Source organism: Diceros bicornis, chromosome 23 (assembly GCF_020826845.1).
Source record: "Diceros bicornis minor isolate mBicDic1 chromosome 23, mDicBic1.mat.cur, whole genome shotgun sequence".
In the NCBI taxonomy this organism is placed as follows: domain Eukaryota; kingdom Metazoa; phylum Chordata; class Mammalia; order Perissodactyla; family Rhinocerotidae; genus Diceros; species Diceros bicornis.
The window spans coordinates 56,775,542-56,794,158 of record NC_080762.1 but is presented as its reverse complement, the minus strand read 5'-3'; the positions used below and the strand labels follow the sequence as shown (position 1 = coordinate 56,794,158).

Below are 18,617 nucleotides of genomic sequence, written 5' to 3'. Positions count from 1 at the left end.
ATATCTTATGTTATTATACAGTCATGCGTCGCTTAACAACGGGGATACATTCTGAGAAATGCATCATTAGGTGACATCGTCGTTGTGCGAACATCATAGAGCGTACTTGAGGGGAACAAAATTTGCTACCCCAAAATGTGTCTCTTTAACATGAGGATTATTTTAGGCTGATTATTATTATTTTTTTTGCTGAGGTAGGTTTGCCCTGAGCTAAAATCTGTGCCAATCTTCCTCTACTTTGTATGTGTGTCACTGCCACAGCATGGCTGATGAGTGGTGTAGGTCCCTGGGATCCGAACCCACGAACCTGGGCCGCTGAAGCCGAGTGCACAGAACCTAACCACTACGCCATGGGGCCAGCCCCCAGGCTGATTATTTTTAAGAAACAAAAGACTCAGAAGATTTTTCTTGTTACCTCCCCCTTAACTGCCTAAAAGAGTTCAGATAAAAAAACCTATCTCAGGAGCCAGCCCTGATGGCCTAGTGGTTAAAGTTCAGTGTGCTCCGCTTCAGTGGCCTGGGTTCAGTTCCAGGGCATGGAACTGTCTGTCAGTAGCCATGCTGTGGTGGCGGCTCACATAGAAGAACCAGAAGAACCTACAACTATACACAACTATGTACTTGGGTTTTGGGGGGGAAAAGGAAGAAAAAAAGGAGGAAGATTGGCAGATGGTAGCTTAGGGTGAATCTTCCGCCACAAAAACAAACAAACAAACCAAAAAACCTGTCTCGGGAAGTGAGCTACGAACTAGGTGGTAGACCAGGAGGAACCAAGAAAAGCCTGTTTGTTGGGCTGCCCTCTGTGTTCTTCTGTTTCTGTGTGGCCAAACACTTGTTTTCCAAACGTTTTCTCCTTTTCACCTACCTGTGAATTGCCTTCCTTCCCTTTGAAGTCCCTTACTTTCCCCACCCCCAACATCTTTTGTCTTTAGCTGAGGATGGTATTTAAGGTGAGGGCTTCGGCCATTGTGGTGTATTACTTGTTTTTTCTGGGTTTCTCCCATGTACACATATTATTAAACTTTTGTTTGTTTTTCTCCTGTTAATCTGTCTTATGTCAATTTAATTCTTAGACCAGCCAGAAGAACCCAGAAGAGTAGAGGAAAATTTCTTCCTCCCCTGCAGTATTTACACAAAGCTAAATGGTGTAGCCTACTACATACCTAGACTATATGGTACTAATCTTACGGGACCACCGTTGTGTATGCAGTCCATTGTTGACTGAAATGTTGTTGTGTAGCGTGTGATTGTAGTACACTATCAAAAGGAGGAATTTGACACTGGTGTGATGTGTGTGTATAGTTCTATATGACACTTAATTTTCAATGACATAGAGGGAGTTTTGGAAAATTATAACTCATTTTATGGACTCCAACTGCTGGGGGCAGCACTGGGTATCGGGGTGGGGCACTGAAATGAGTGCCGAGTCCTGGGTGGAGTGAGAAAAGGACAAATGAGCAAGAAATGGAATTATTTTGTCTGAAGGGCAACTTTCCCATTGAATACAAAGCTGTAGCTACACCTCTGCTTTTTCCTCGTGTTTGAGATAGGTGCCCAAGAAAGATGGTCATGTGCCATGTCCTTAGAAACCGTAACTCTTTCCACTTTCAGTAGGAACAGAGAGGGTTAAATGAGTGATTTTTGTTTGTTTTTAAAGAGAATGTCTTCTCGTTAGTACTTTCTACTAAGGAAACCAGTTTGTCCCTTTTATAGCGTAATGTACTTGTACTGCAGGTGGTAAACGTTTCAGAAGTATAAAAGTACTTGTGGCCTTGTATGCCTGGCGTTCTAACTGGAGCCTGGTGTGGTCTGTGTCTTGCTTATTGATCAGATCCATTCTTCCCAAGTCTTGTCACTATAAGTAGCTATTGGGTATAGAACAACTTCAGTTCTTCAGGTGTTTAGTTCCAGTCTTGATGAGTACCAGAATGTTTGTAATTCTTTCTAGTGAGAGAAGGGATTCAGGAAAGTGCTGTCTCATGTGGAGATTTAGATCCCTCCCTCCTCACTCTCAGTACATAATCTCCTTTTCTACTTCATAAAGGAAATGGAAGTTATCAGATAGGAATTTCTTTAACTTCCTCTGCCAAATTTACATGTCTGCTTGCGTCTGCACCCATCTCATGCTTATCCTCTTCTTTTACAGAAAAGACATAGTTCCTCATATCTAAGACCCAAACCTCTACCTCTTCGCTGCCTTCTGCCTTCTCCTACTTTCTCAGAAATCTTACAGTATTGATCATCTCTTCTTTCTCCTGAATCTTCAACCTAGATCTCTCTTTCACTCCTGGTCTTTCCACAAAATCTAATATGCTCAAATCTCTCACATTAAAAAAAAAAAAGAAAAAGAGAGAAACATCGAACTTTGATCCTACTTTCCCCTCCGGTGACTTCACTTTCTTTGTCTTTCCCATTCTAGCCAATCCTCTGAAAAAAAAAAGTTGTCTAATCTCTCTGCCTCCCACTTCCCTACCTTGGTCCAGTCTGGCACCTAGATTTCTTTCTACATGCCTGGATTCTTCTCCTTGGCCTCTTTTGTCATTTATTCTCTCTTACATATGGTCATGTTGTAAGGTTTGGTTTCAAGTTTCCTTCATTTCTCACTCTAGGCAAGTTCATCCATAGACATGGTTTCATTTTCCATCTATACACTAATGACTCTCCAGTTTGCCTCTCTGAGAGAACCCAGACCTCTGAGTTCCAGACCTATATAACCATCTGCCTGACACCGAACCTCTTAATCTCAAGTTCGTGTGCCTGATGTACAGTAAGCCAAACACTCAGACATTGATGCCTGGAGATGGAGAAATTGGCCAAGACAATTCAAATTGGCCAAGACAGGAAGGTGCAAGCATAGGTTCTCTCAAATCCACCTTAACAAGAGAAGAAAGCAGGGGTTTTATAGAGCTAAGGGGCGTGGCAGGAGGAGTTTCAGAGAAACAAAGGAGTAATCCCTGTTTAACTCACTCTCAAAAAGCACTTGGGCAGTCTGACTTCTGGGCATCAGTGGCAGCTGGGGCCTGGTTATCTGGTGGTCCTTGAAGGCATTCTTTTTATTCTGTAAAACAAGCTCATAAATCCTTGTGACCCTTGAGTCACCCTGAGGTTAAACAAGAAAACAGCAAATTGACAAAATTAACTTCTTTTCATAACAAGGTTGAAACGTAATCTTATTGAATGTTTATAGTAACTCTCAGGTGCCTGGCTTCATGCCTACGTAGCGTCTCTGCTTCGATGTTCTGAAGGCATCCCAAACTCCGCCTGTCCAATATCCTTCTTATGGTCTTCCCCCACCACACCTGGCTCTTCTTTTTTTTTTTTTTTATGAGAAAGATCAGCCCTGAGCTAACATCCATGCCAATCCTCCTCTTTTTGCTGAGGAAGACTGGCCCAGGGCTAACATCTGTGCCCATCTTCCTCCACTTTATGTGGGATGCGGCCACAGCATGGCCTGACAAGTGGTGCCTTGGTGCGTGCCTGGGATCCGAACCTGGGCCGCCAGCAGCGGAGCACGCACACTTAACCGCTACGCCATGGGGCTGGCTCCCACACCTGGCTCTTCTAAAGCATTTTCTTTTTTTAAAAAAATTTATTTTATTTATTTTTATTGAGGCAACAGCATTTTCTATCTTATTGAATTACTCCACCATCCATCCAGTTGTGCAAGCTGGTAACCTTGGAGTTTTCCTTGACATCTTATGCTCTCTCACCACCCATGTCCAGACCTTCACCGATTCCCATAGATTTTATGCTTAAATATATTTCAAATCCATCTACTTCTCTTATTTCTACCTCTACCTTTGTCCAAGCCACCATCATATTTTCCCCAGATATTTGCAGTGTCTCTTAATGGATCACCCTCAATTTACTCTTTTCCCCTTACAATCAATTCTCTACACAGCAGCAAAAAATAATCTAAACGTTAAATTAGATTAAGTTATTCCTTAGCTTAAAACTCTCCAAAGGCTTTCAGATGTTTTACCAAGGCCTATGCAAGGCCCTTCCCGATCTGACTCTACTTTTCCAGACTTATCTTCAGATTTCATAATTCCCTATAAATATAATTCACAGCTTTTTTTTTTTTTTTTTGAGGAGATCAGCCCTGTGCTAACATCCGCCAATCCTCCTCTTTTTTTTTTTTTTTTTTTTTTTTTTTTGCTGAGGAAGACGGCCCTGGGCTAACATCCGTGCCCATCTTCCTCCACTTTATATGGGACGCCGCCACAGCATGGCTTGCCAAGCAGTGCGTCGGTGCGCGCCCGGGATCCGAACCAGCGAACCCCGGGCCGCTGCAGCGGAGCGTGCGCACTCAACCGCTTGCGCCACCGGGCTGGCCCCTATAATTCACAGCTTTTATCATCGTTTGTCACTTTTATGTGTGTGATTATTTGATAAATATTTTTCTTTCCACTAGATCAAAAGCTCCATGCTGGGAAAGTATGTCCCCACCACCCAGCACAATGCCTGGCACTTAGGTGCGATGATTCTCTGTTGAGGGAATGGATGAATGAATGCATAGGGTATGTGTGGGCTGTGGCCTTGAAATTCTGATTCAGTAGTTTTCAGGTGGGAGCTGGGCATCTCTATTTACTGAACCTATCACAGTTGATCCTGATGTTGAAATTGAGTTGAAAACCTCTAGAGAAATATGTTGCAACTGCAGTTCAGGCCACAGATGTTTAGACTAAACAGGAAAGGAAAGGACAGTGTAAATGTCAGTAAACATTCTCACTCGTTCTGCACGTTCGTCATTTCTCTAAGTAGGTCATATACGTCTGCTGACACTTCTACTGGATGATATTTCCATGATGATATCTTATTAATTTTAAGTTCTTTGCTAATTTTATGGTAAAAATAAAAGAGGGAAAAAGATAGGATATTACTGATAGGGTGATTACTGTTCTGTAGGTATTATAGTTAAGCATAGGAACATCAGAAGGGATCTGAATAAAGCTAAAAATATGGAACTTTCCCGTTGCGTGTTAGGTGGGAAGAAACACCAGTCAGTAAACATCTAAAGATGGTAAGACACAGACCCTACCTTCAAGGAGCTTAGAGTCAGGGAAAGCTTCAGGCAGTAAATGCAAAGAGCATTAGATTGGGAGTTACAAGACCTGGTTCCTAGTATTCTAGTCGAGGGACTGTGGGCCAGTCATTTCAGCTCTGAATCTTCATTTCCTCAGCTGTAAAAACAAGGGGCTTGGATCAGAGAACTTGTAAGCCTCTTCACATCTTTAAAATTCCATGCTTCCACCAGATGGGGATGGCGGGCACTGTCGGACTTGGATGGAGACTGGTGCGGGTGCGGGCGGAATGAGGCTCGGAGCTGGTGACAGAGCTGCAGTCGGGAGCAGGCACTTGTCTGGAGTGGAGGCCTCGTGGAGACTGAGAGTCAAAGAGAAAGTTAGAAGAGTTTGTGGGTCAAGCTGTAGAGGGTATTGGATATCTGGCTAAACTTTTAAATTTCATTTTGTAAGACAATGGGGAGCTCTAAAAACTTTTATTTTAGTTTCCATGTCAATTAATATTATAAATTTCATATGAGACTTCTGAGGACAAAGAAAGCAAAAATTATGTGAATGAGTCTCTCAAATTATAAAATATATAAAAATTATACTTTTATTATTTTCGTTTGATTGTAAAAGTAATGCGTGTGCAATGGAAAAACACCCAAACTTTATTCAGTATAGAGAATGACGGGTTTATGATAAATCCCCAAACAAAAAAAATCTTCAGTATTTGTTGTCTTGTTGATCTTTGTAGAAAGTTTTTAGGCAATATTATGACATGATTGAAGTAGTATTTTAGGAAGATCATAGCATGTGGGGTGATTAGAGGGAGAGGAAGTGCAGTTGGGGAGACTTCCAGGGGGTTAGTATCATTATTTAAGAAATATGCGACCACCTGGTGTTAGGTTGTAATAGTCCAGTCTGAAGGTAGGAGAGGTTTGCTTTAGGGCAGCAGCACAAACTGAAGAGGAGTGAAGAGATTCAAGAGACACTTTACCGAAGAATGGTTAGGTTTACTGACTGATTGGACTGTGTTTGGGCCAAAGGAGAAAGAGGAGGAAAGGTGTTAAATTAATTAAATGAGGAGGCTGTTAGACTGAGGGGGCTCTAATGCCCTGGCGGTCTGTGTAAGCAAACCAAAATCTCAGCCTGTAAATGCCTCAAGGTTACGAATCAAACACCAAGGACAAGCGATCGCAAATAGTGAACTAGGCTTTAAGCCACGGCAAAGCAATCATTTCCTTACTTTGCTTCCATCTTTACTGTATAAAACATCTCTCCCAGAGCTCCTGTTGGGTTAGCACTCCTAACCTAGCTTCTGGTTTGGCACTGCCCAATTCTAATTGATTTTTGCTCAAATAAACTCTAAAAATTTTTAATATGCTTCAGTTTATCTTTTAACAAAGGTGACTCTGGGATTTCAAGTGTGGTATTTGGGAGAATCACCCATTACAAGCTCTGGGGAAGTCAGGGCTGAAAGCCTGGTTTAGGGGAAACAGACGAGCAGGTGGTGTTTGGACCTATCTGTCAGAAGTCACTACATTCAGGAGCTAAGAAGAGGAGCCCCCGAAAGCAGTAGGGAAAGAACAGCCAGGCTTGGAAAGAGAGAACCGAGCAAGTGCAGGCATGTAGCAGAGGGGAAAGGACTGAGCGAGGGCAGCCATAGTGTCAGGGGCTCTGGAGGCCTCCAGGAGAACAAGCCCCCAAAGAGGCAATGGGCAACCAGCACAGGCTAGGGGCCGTCACTCACGGAGCACCCTCCCTGCCAGGGAGATGGTGGAGGGGGAATCCTGATTACAGGAGCAGTAAGAAGTATAGACAGATTGTTTAAAACTTCACTTCCTAAGAAGGAGAGAATTAATACGGGATTTGGTGGGGACAACGGCAAAAATACCATATAATTTCATTCATAGTATGGATTAAGTAAACTTTTGTGGATCAGTCTAGAACTCGAACCGTAGCTGTTTCAGTGGGAAAATGTCTTATGAGTGGGGAATGTGGGTACCCTCTGCATCCCTAGCCTTTCTTAACGTGAACGGTTAGCCAGTTTGGTGTGCTGTTATTTGTGTGTAACCGTGAGGTTGAACATGTGTTACTTTTCAGGTGCAGTAAAAAAACATTATTCTTTTGCCATTTAGTCTGTTCTTTGGCAACAATTTTTCGTTATTCCTTAGATCAAATGTAGGGCAAATCCCACCATTTTTCTGGTTATTCCTTGGTAATAAAAGATCCTGTCATTTTTGGTTACATGCACACATACAAAACAGTCTACTTTCAGTAACTAATATGTCCAGTCCAATAAAATTGAGTGCCCTCTTCTCTCAGCTTGGGTCTTCTTTGGTCTGGCTGGCTGTTGCCAACCTACTAGCCTTGTTCGACTCCTCCAGGATTGAATTGGGTGGAGGGAAGAGAGGTGAGGGGTAAAAAATTCTTACTTGATGTGTAAGGATGAGTCATGTGAGTTTGCCAATATTTGTCCTACAGAAACTTGTCCTACAAAAATGGCAGTTTAGTACTACATTGAACCGCAGTGGAATACTGGCGTCATCTGCCATCAGAGCTCTCTAGGCTTGGCAGACATTTAAAACTAATACCTTTCCTTCTTCGAACTCTTTTGTGGGTTCTTTGGGGCACCCCTACTGTTGGCTGGGAGGTCTCTCCTTCAAAGTGTCTTGAGTGCTTTTGCATCTCTCTGCTCCCACTAGCAGCTCGTAACTCCAGCTTCTGGGCATCTACAGTACACCTCCAGCTTCCATCTCCTGAGGTTGCCTTCCCCCTCCAGTGGCTGGTTTTGATCAGGATGGATGATCAGGATGGAAGACAGCCTCATGCTGGCTCTCTCTTTTTGCATATTTAGTTGAAGGAAAGTGCTCATGCTTTCTCTGCTCTTTGAAACTCAGCAGGCGCAGACCACCGCCAACACAGCACATTCTCTTAGCTCAGCCATCCGAGCATCTGGTCAGTAGCAGTATTTTGCTCTTCAGGTTGTTCAGGCGTGTCAAGTGGCTGCCCACTGCCAACTTGAGGACGCTCCTGGGGACACATATCCAGCTCTCTGGGTTGTCCTATTGAAGTCCCATTCCTAGGCTTGAAGTGATGGGCAAACAAGTCCCACCTGATCCCTGGGGGTGGGGTATGTGCAACTCCTAGCACATCAACACTTTCTCCTAAGACTCCCTTCCAGTTTATTTTCTTCTTGACCCTTTTGGTTAAGAGTTGCAAAACCAGTTTTTGGAGACCTCTTTTGCCAGTCCTGTCTGATAGTGTTGCGCCTGGATTTGAAACTTGGATATTGTTGGCATCTATTGTCTTAGGGAACAAAGCCAGAAGTGAGTCTGAAATACTTCCATTTAAACATCCTGTTATGTGTAGATTTAAAAAATTCACTGCCTTTCTTAATCTTTAAATAAAAATGAAATCCAGACGCTGGAGATCAGTGCTAAAGCAGACTTCTGGGAAATTGAAATGATCGTAGTGAACATAAATGTGCAAATGAAATGATCCACCCAGCACTTCATTTCTGTTCCTGGCTTTTCTTCTTGCTCCACAAGCAAGAGTTGAAAGAAGCTGACCTGCATTTTAAAATATATATATTTTTAAAATGGGCATGTAATGTGCCACATTCCTTCAAGTTTTTTAAAAATAGAAACCCACTCAAGAGTTGGATGGCTTCATGGTTAGAGAAGGGAAATTCCATAACTGGGATAGATGGTTTTAGTAATTGACGTGTCTCCAATTTGCACTCTGGTCATATCATAGCGCTTAGGAAGGTAGTGAAAATAGCGTGTTTTCCTTCTTTCCCCTTTCATTTGATCAATTTCCATAACATACACCGTCACAGTGAACTGTTGCCTTAGGGATAACGGGGTAAAGAAACTACAGAGATTACTGAGAATACCTCCTGGTTCTTCTTTTCCATTTCTGTTTAGAAGTTGCTTAGAAAATCTAATCGAGACAGGCTTACATCTAGTGCAAATAGAGGGTGAATGTGTGTGCTGAGGAGGCCGGTTCCTACAGGCATGCTCTCCCTGTGGAACAGCGACCCTGTAGGGGAAGCAGGGCTCAGAAGATGCTAAGGAGTTGTGTCTTCTCTTGCTGGGAAGGGTGTTTGCTTAGAAGACACGCTGCCCGAGTGTTGAAGCCTTCATGTCAGCCTCTCTCTCCATGCTGGAAGGAATGAACATGCGCTGCACTTGATGAGCTAGAATCAACTTAAAAACTTATTTTGAGGCGGATTATTTATTTGAAATTGAAGGAAATTTGTTTAATAAATGAAACTTGTATTTCCTACAAAAGGCCTGGGGTTGTTTTTGCTCCATGTTTTTAGTTGAGTTTAGTCAAATTTAGTTTAGCTAAAATTAACATAGAACAATTTGGAAATAAATTTTATTTTTTAGACCAGGGGTCAGCAAACCCTGGCCTAAAGGCCAGATGGAGCCCAACACCTGTTTTTGTAAATAAAGTTTACAAACTGGAACTTTGGAACGCAGTCGGTCTCATTTGTTTCTGTGCTGTCTCTGGCTGCTTTTGCACTGCAACGGCAGAGTTGAATGGTTGTGATAAGGACCATTTGGCTTGCAAAGCCTAAAATATTTACTGTCCAGCCCTTTATAGAAAAGATTTGTGGATCCCTGTTCTAGACTAACGAAAGTACTCAGTATCAGTGTTTTTGTGGTTATATATGGCGTAAATGGCTACTAATTCTCTGAATTTTAAATATTTAAAATTTTTAGTATTTAAAGTTTTAAGATTTAAATATATAAAATATTTAAACTTAATTTTAAATATTTCAATATCTTCTACCATTCTTGATTATATATTTTGTGAAAATATTTTTTAGAAATAACTAAATTCATTGTGAAAATTGGTATGGCCTGATTGCCTCATGGACAATTTGTTGAAAATTACAGAAGTCATTTCTGCTTTTCAAACCTCTTGGACAGTAAAATAATTTATTTCTTGATTTGAATTTCACCACTTATGAACACCCTGGGAAAACCTCGTCTGTACGAAGCACTCTATCAGCACTGAGTTACAAAATGATTTCTTGATTTGTTAGACCAATTTACAATGAGAGTAAAAAGAAGCACTTTTTCCACTTTTTCTTCAGTTTTCCGTGATGGCTGGCTTCTTTCCCTCCTTGACATTCATATTCCTTCCAAATGCAGAGCAGAGAGTCAAGGTTACTCTATGGGTCATTTGAGAGGGGCCGTGCCTCTTCAGGGTAGTATGATTCTGCTCATGAGAGGTTATTTCAGTTTCTTGCAGGAGACACTGTATAACTGAGGCTAAACTGATGAGCCCTGTAGGAACCAGCCTGGGGACAAGAATCAATTCATTTGTTCCTTTATACATGTGTTCGCTTGACAGACATTGAAGCCGTGCTGAATTAGGTGCTGTGATCCCAGTGATTTCATAGTCTGTTATAGGAGATGGACACAAAGCAGATAATTATAATAATATAGTTATTATGTATATAATATAATTAAGTACAATGATTGAGTTATATACAGGTTATTATGGGAGAGAAGGGGCATCTAACCCAACATGGGGAAGTCAAGAAAAGGTCCCTGGTGGAGGCTCAATCCAGACAAGAAGTCCAGGATGTTTTGTGGGACACTGAGGTAGAGATGGCCCACTTCTCCTCTCAGAAGGTGGTTTGAATCTGAATCTCCTGGTTGAGATATGGGATGGAGATAAAGAGTTAGGAGTCTTTAGTATAGAGGTTAGTTAAAACAGCGAGAGTTGATGAGCTCACTTAAGGTTCTGGAGGGAAGAGCACTGGGCTCAGGATGGGAAGGGCCAGCATTTCAGGATTAGAAAGAGGGGACTGTTAAGGAAACAAGGAAGGAGTCAGATACTTACGAAGATCTTAGAAGATACTTACGAGTACTAAGAGAACAGAAGACTTGAAAATGTTTGTAGACTGAATGAAGGGGAAGGAGACAGTGAACAGAGAGAGAGAAAATCCAGGAATTGTCAGGGACTGTTATGAGAGGTTCGGGGATTCGATCGGAGACGTAAAAGACACTTTCCACTCCAAACAAATGGACCGAAGGTATATTTTATTATATAGAGGATAGTAAAGGTGACAGTCTGCAAACAGATCCAAATAGGTTAAATATTAAGAGGGAAAAAAACATCAGCCCGACTGGAAAGGGAAAACACCCACATCGGCTGAAGAGAAATGACACAAATCAACCAGAAGGAGAAACACCAGGTTAACCGAAAAGAGAACACATCAAATCAATTACTTCATATCAAATCAATTACTTCACATCAAATCAGTTACTCACAACATCCACGCCCCACTGCCGGGAGAGCCCTGTCAATCGACGCGGCTGGGCAAGGATCACACGTCCTGGGCAAGGTGTCCCTTCCACAGGTGGAACTCTCACCAGGTCTCAGTTTCCAGCAGTTTTTATACCATCAGTAATTTTCAGAGTAAGCAATTACAGAGTTTGCAGAGCAAGCATTTAGTGTTCCCATGTACAAAATGGTTATCAGTGGCGTACGTGCACTGAGCCCCCTGGCTAACATCCCGGCCCAGTAGTTGTGTACGTGCATTGTTCTCTTTGGTTATCGTCTCAGCCCGGCACAGATGGCCAGTCCATCCCGTGCTACGACGCTCCAAGAGCCTTGAAATGTTACAACTTGCAACTCTCTCCGTGGGAGAAAGGCCAGTTCCCACCACACAGAAAGCAGCTTTGTATTTCTTTTTGTGCTGGTGGCTGTAGGTCAATGGAGCGGCCAAACATGGCTGTACTCATGTCAAGACAGGGACAATTGGTAATGTAGGAGGCAGGAAGGGAGAATTCATTTAAAATATAATCTAATGTAACCACTTATGTGTTAAACAAATAATTACCTAAAACTTGTTTTCAAGACTGTTGTTTAAAGTAGGCCCACACAAATTAGTTGATTTCCTACATTTGTCAAAGCTACTAATTTTTATTTAACCTAACACATATTTATTGAGCTCTTTTTTTGGTATCAGACACTCTTTTCTCACCTCAAGGGATAAACTATGAGGGATAAAAAACGGTCCAACATGGACCTGGCCTTCAAAGAACTTGCAGCAAGATAAGCCATATACCTAAATATTTATGACTCGGGGTAAAGAGAGACAAAGAAGGAGGGACTAAAGTGGGTGGAGGCAGAGAGACTGCTTTTACATTGGGGATTCAGGGGAGCAGTCATAGTTGAGCTCAGTCTTGGAAGATGGTAGAGATGGGAGACTGTGTGAGTCTGGCACAGGGGAGAGGATGAGCAGAAGCCATCGTGAACCTCAGGGTGCTGGCCGTCTTGTGTTGTTGCCCTTGGTCCTGTCTGTCTCCGTCTCTGGACTGAGTGCTTTACGGGTGGTGCTCTCTCAGTGTTTGCTGTTTGAATTTAACATCCCTGTCAGATTACTTGTTCCACAGCCTCACCTGTGCTGGCCTTGTAAGTAAAGAAAAAACTAATTTATAGACTAGAGTTCTTATATTTATCAGTAAAACAGGTAATACAGGTAGATTACCTTCTTGATTTTTGAAGATGACGAATTAAAACTTATAAATGAATCAAATACATGTAATTTATAACATTCTTATATATGTCGTGAAAACAGTTTAAGATAGAAGTCACAAATATGGAGATTCTTAAGGATTTTGATCAACACAATTTTTTGGGGATCTACCTTAAATGACAACATTGAAGCCAAGTTTTAGACAATTATTTTGTTAGCATGTAAGTAGTTACATTTGTTTTATACTTTGAAATGAACTATATATTTCTTTTAGGATTAAAAAATAACATTGGTGTACAGTTGCTTTAGATTAACTGAGGGTGATCTTTGAAAACGCTAGTGTTTTGTAGCTGCATCTGTGTGTTTGCTTTGATAAACTTATGGAATCAGAATTAGAATACAAATTTTGTTAGTGGAATTACTTAGCTATTTTGAAGTGGTTCTATTTAGTGTGTTACCTGTGATTTAGAATGGACAGATAGAAATATGAGGAGTTAGAAAAAAAAGATTTAATAGGCCACATGTTTTCTTGTTGGTCTTGGAAAAGGAAATAATTAACAGTATCTGTTAAAATAGGGTACAGTGTATTGATTTAAGAGTTACACTAGAAAATAATTCAAGGAATTAGGAAGGTAGAGGATGTTGGTTCATGATGATTTTGTATCCTTGATTATTATAAATATTTGAATTATGTATAACTTCATTTTCTCCGTTGTTTTTTTGACAGTGATATCCAAAACAAATTTGAAGTCATTTCCTGTTAGTTTGACATGTGTTATGCTTGTTTTATAAATTCCTAAATTATTTAATTTAATCTAATTCTCATTTCACAAATGATGGAAGTCAGATTAAGCAGTTTGTTTAAATACCTGCAGTGAATTATTGAGACAGGTAACCTTGTATGTTAGTGGGTTGGCAAGAAAAACTCGTGAAATCTCACAGGTTACATGTTGTAAATGACTAAAAATAAACTTCTACGAATTAAAATAAACCGTTTGTTTATTAAATCATTGTAAATGTAATTTCAAAATTTTTGTAAATCTTTCTGTGAGGTAAGTAAGTGAGCAAAATAATTAAATAAGAACATATTTTTTTTGTCTTTCTTCCTCCCAATAGGACCAGACATATTATCAATCATTTCAGGTTTCAGAATATGGTAAGAGTTCTTCATTATTTTGAAAGAAAAAACATTTATTACCTTTTACAGTAAGAGATAAGAGAAATTTTCAAGAGAGGTGTTATTTAGAGTAAAAATCCCAATGGAGGTAAAATCCTGGTGTTTCTTATAGGTCTAAACATTTTTTCTTTTGTAAAAATGAAAGTTATAATTAAAAGGTCACTATAAAGAATAATGAAAAATTTCCTAGAAGAAGGAATAAAGAAGAATTTCCTCCTTCTTTGTTGTGATCATAACATATTTAAAATTCTGTATGGTTTTTTTTTTTTAAACATAACAGTTATTTCCCATGTTTTTCATTTGGGTGGCACTGGTTAAGGCAGTCTGTTTAACTTGGGTCAATCCTCTTTTTGCAGGTGCCACCTTGATAATATTGCAGTTAGAAACACATAGATAAAGACAGTGTGACCCAATCATTTTGTTGGTGGATAGAGAGGAAAGAAAGATGAGAGTGAAGGCGTAGGATCTCCGTATTAGTCGCAATCTGAATAGCTATTGTGAGTTATACACGAGCTTTTTCATTTGATTTGTGTCACTTTTTTGAGATTGTGTCTCATTCAGGCAATAGAAATTCTGAAAAGTAGTTTGATTATGCCTCTGTGGTTCAGGCTCTACACATCTTATACGGCACTGTCATGTGTAAGTCTCATGATCAACAGGCATCAGCAAAGTTTTTTCCTGTAAAGGGCCAGATAGTAATATGTTAGGCTTTGTGGGCCGTATGTCGCTGTCGTAACTACTTGGCGCTGCCGTTGTAGCACAAGGCAGCTGTAGACAGTATGTAAGTGAATGTGGCTGTGATCCAATAAAATTTTATTTATGGACACGGAAATGTGAAGGTCATATAGTTTTCACATGTCATGAAATGTTCTTCTTTTGATTTTTTTCCAATCAATTTAAAATGCTAAAACCATTGTTAGCTCATGCTGGTCATTGTTTATTGACCCCTGATCTTAAACTTTGTTGTCTAATTCCTGGGTCACTCACCATGTGTGGCTCTTGAACACTTGAAGTGTGGCTAGTCCAAATGGAGATGTGCTCTAAGTGTAAAATCCCAGATTTTGAAGACTTAGCACAAAAAAAGAAAAATAGCTCATTAATAGTAATTTTTTATATTGATTACATGTTGAATGGATAATATTTTGTATGTATGGGATTAGGGAAAATATAAAAATTAATTTCATCTGCTTCTTTTTACTTTTTAAAAGTGGCTACTAGAAATTTAAAATTACACCACATGGCTCACATTTTATTTCTTTTGGACAGCCCTGATCTAGAAGAATAAATCAGAATTGGCCAAGGTTTTTATAGGCTGTTTTCATTTCACACAGAGGTGGTGTTGGGTGGTATAGTGGAGGTGGGGAATTGATTGCCCGCCTATGATGTTTGAGGAGGGATGTTTAAATTTTCTCATTCTGAGGACATTCTACCTCTGAGTGGCCCCTAACTTCTGTGCTGGTAGAGGACCTTGGCGAAGGGTCAGAGTTGACCCACATGGCCTTTGTGGCCCTCCAGTCCTAGATGGTCTAGAGTCCAGAGTATCTTGGCATACCAAGGGTCTTTAGCCTTGTCTGGAGCTGGAGGTCTGCCCTATATTGTTGACCCATTGGCCTTCTTGATACTTCTCGTGTGTTAATTGGATGGTGAGATGCCTTGTTTTGAGACTGATCTCTTTCTGTGGTCAGTGAAGTTAGAGAAAGAAAATATTTCTGTAGCCTGGAAGGAAATAAAAATTTTTTACTCTGGTGGAGTGCCTTATATCAAATAGTATTAATATTTATAAAATATTTCATATCTTAATTATATAAAGCTGACTAAAATTGGAGTTTTTAGACTTGCCTGTCAGTACCTGCCCCACAAGGAAAACCACCATTACTTTGCAGCCATATCTTAGGTATTTTCTAGCAATCCTACGATACAACTTTCTCTTCATAGCAGTCCATGACATTAGGCTGTCACCAGGTTTGCCTTTGATTGTCTCAAAGGACAAGGATTTATTGTGACTGTATGTCAGGCACATGCAGGAGAAGGAGAGTCTTGGGCTCCAAGATGAGCTGTTAGTAACCAAAGTGAAGAAAGGTTCAGGGAAGGGGCTGCTCTGGACCAGCTATTTACAAGTGGTATGGAAGTATTTTAACAAGTGGTAAGGCCACGCTGACGGGTGGCAGCCGAGTAAAAGCCTGGTCCTCCAGCACTCAGGTGCCTTTGCATCTAGGGTTCTGGATACAGTTTAGGTTCTACTACTGGGAAGCTCCCCCTGACATGAGTGTCCACAGCACCTGGCCCCCACTATTGCTGTCTAGTCACCAGCCTTGTCGGGGTGTCTAATTTTGGGTGAAGCGAAGTGCTGTTCGTCTATGTGTTAATGTGTATTTGGATTCTAATGAATCTAAGTTCAAATAGTACCAATTAACTCCTTTAGAACTATTCTATTCTTTATTTTGTTAAGCTGAAAATGATAGTAGATTCTTTAAAATATTTACCCTTGCTTTTCTTTTCCAGTATTACCAAAATTTGAAGTTGCTTTGCAGACACCATTATATTGTTCTTTAAATTCTAAGAGTTTGAATGGTACTGTCACAGCAAAGTAAGTATCATTTTTCTTTTTATGAGTATAAACTGTTATAAAACTATATGACAAAGAGCTCATTATATACTAATATAATATTAGTCCAGAATATTAGCACATGTTTTGATTATTAAAATACCCAATGGGCAGGAAACGAGTATCTGTAATAAAGAATCAAGCATGGAACTCTTTGCATCCATCTCTGCTTCCAAGCTGGTCCAGTCCTAAAATATTTCCCGCAGGCTAGTGTCTTTCTAAGACTAATCAAGGGATTTACTTTATAGATTGTGCCAGATTAAAAAAAAAGTTGTATCTTGATTTATTCCTCATTCAGCTGACATGGATTGAGGTGACTTACCTCTTCTTAACTCTTGATTTTTTTCTCTGTCAATAATGGAGGTTGAATCTTGGGGGAGGGATTTGGTTGTCTTATTGCAATTAGCAGATAAATAAGCAATCCACATACATCGTTCATTTCAGCACATGTGTACAGAGATGTCCAGTCCACTCTCTGTGACAGATGTGTGGTGGCGCTCATGATTTTGATCCACTGGCTTGGACAGCATAGCATTTTGTTTTACTGAGGCAGAAAGCATCCTTAGAGTTCCAGACTAGCTAGTTCCAGACCAGTTCTCAAAAGTATAGGCTGCGGTTGCCCTCAAGTAATTCCAGGTCTGATCTCTTGTAGCTTTCATTTTTCATGTGTCAGTGTCTGAAATGGTTTCTGAAATTTAATTAGTTTCAGAATTTGTTTGCAATAGCTGATAAAAACTGCACCCCATCTCACTGCTGTCTCATCACGGTATTCCTCTCCTGGGGAGGGTTTGTGGCAGTGGCAAGCCCTGGGCAGTGAGTCTCCTGGTGGACCAAATTGTTCCAAGGACTCCTGCGTCAGATTCTATTTGCAAAAAATCATGCAAAACCCATGCAACGCAAAGGCAGAAACGTGTCTACCATTTTGGACCAAGTTCATTTTTCTGCCCGTGTTCAACTAAGAGGTAGCTTCCAATATGATTTGGGTACTGTGGATGAATTTATGGTTTAGAAAACACATAAATGCCTGCATTTTACATAATTATTATCTTGCCGATTTTAGCTGAAGGTTAAGCATTCCATCTGGGTTTTATTTTGAGTTGTTTGACTAGCGCTTATAGAGCTCAGTGAGTGCAAATCCACCCCAACAGCCAAGTCTGCAGCGGTCAGGTTTTGTGTGGATACCTTCTTTGCTTCTGTTTTTAGTTTTCAAGGATGTGCCAGGGATTTAACACAATCAGTTAAAACAGTGGTTCTTAAACTCTGGTAACTCTCCAGAAAATTTTATATACAATTTTAGGGGGTGTGGATCCCCTGAGGCCATGATGTTGACGCCCTCCTCCCCTCAGCCCAGTAAGAACCCTTGTCGTTTCATCCTGATTCTCATTTGTTGGACCTTATTGAAATACTCATGGCTAAGAGATGGCCCCCTGGCATTTCTTTAGTGCTCACCACATTATACGCTCATCATTTTCCTTAGTATGTGTATCAGTCAACGTTCAACCAGAGAAGCAGAACCAGTAGGAGATATGTAATAAGAGATTTATTGCAGGGAGTTGGTTTACTTGATTGTGGGGCCAGCTGGGCAAGTGCATAGTCCATAGGGCAGGCCATCAGGAAGGGCGGGCTAGAACTCTCAGGCATGGGCTGAAGTTGCTGTCCACAGGCAGAATTTCTTCCTCTCTAGGGAAGTCTCAGCTTTCCTTCTAGGCCTTTCAGCTGATTGAATCAGGCCCATCCAGAGTCTCTAGGATAATCTCCTTTACTTAAAGTCAACTGATTATGGACTTTAATCACATTTATAAAATACCTTCACCTCAACACTTGGATTAGCATTTGAATAAGTGACTGGGGACCTTAGCCTAGTAAAACTGACACATCTAAAAGACCACCTTAGTGTGTTTGGTTTGTTGTGGGTAGTCAGCCTCCTTGTTGCCATTTAAAGTTCTCAGAGTTGGCTAGTTCTGATGCTAGTCCGTTCTGAATACTTCCTTCCTATGAAATCTCCTTCCTTCAGGCTTCAGTTGCCTAGGGATGATGTGTCTGGTTATGGCAAAGGAAGGTAGTTCTGTCCCAGGGCAGTGCAGACCTGTGGGAATTCGGATGAATCAACACTGATGTGGCCCAGGCCCTTTTCCCCAGAGGCTGTGAACAAACATCAGTCCTCCACTCCAGCTTCGTGAGTCCTGGGCCTACCACTACAGTTTTGGGAGGGTCGCTTTTATTCAGATTGAGGATATAATATACAACTTTGCAACAGATTAAGGAAATCTTTTGACCAGCAGGGTCTTTTATCAGTCTGTAAAAATTGGCATGGACCTA

The 18,617-nt window shown here is 40.7% G+C and overlaps 1 protein-coding gene across 1 annotated transcript in view; it reads left to right on the top strand.

Moving 5' to 3' along the window:
* CD109 (CD109 molecule) overlaps positions 1 to 18,617 on the top strand; it is a 139,812-nt gene that overhangs the window by 45,963 nt on the left and 75,232 nt on the right. Inside the window, exons 6-7 of the mRNA XM_058566767.1 lie at positions 13,633 to 13,672; positions 16,196 to 16,280. Of these exons, the coding sequence (XP_058422750.1) occupies positions 13,633 to 13,672; positions 16,196 to 16,280 (125 nt within the window). The remainder of the gene's footprint in view (positions 1 to 13,632; positions 13,673 to 16,195; positions 16,281 to 18,617) is intronic.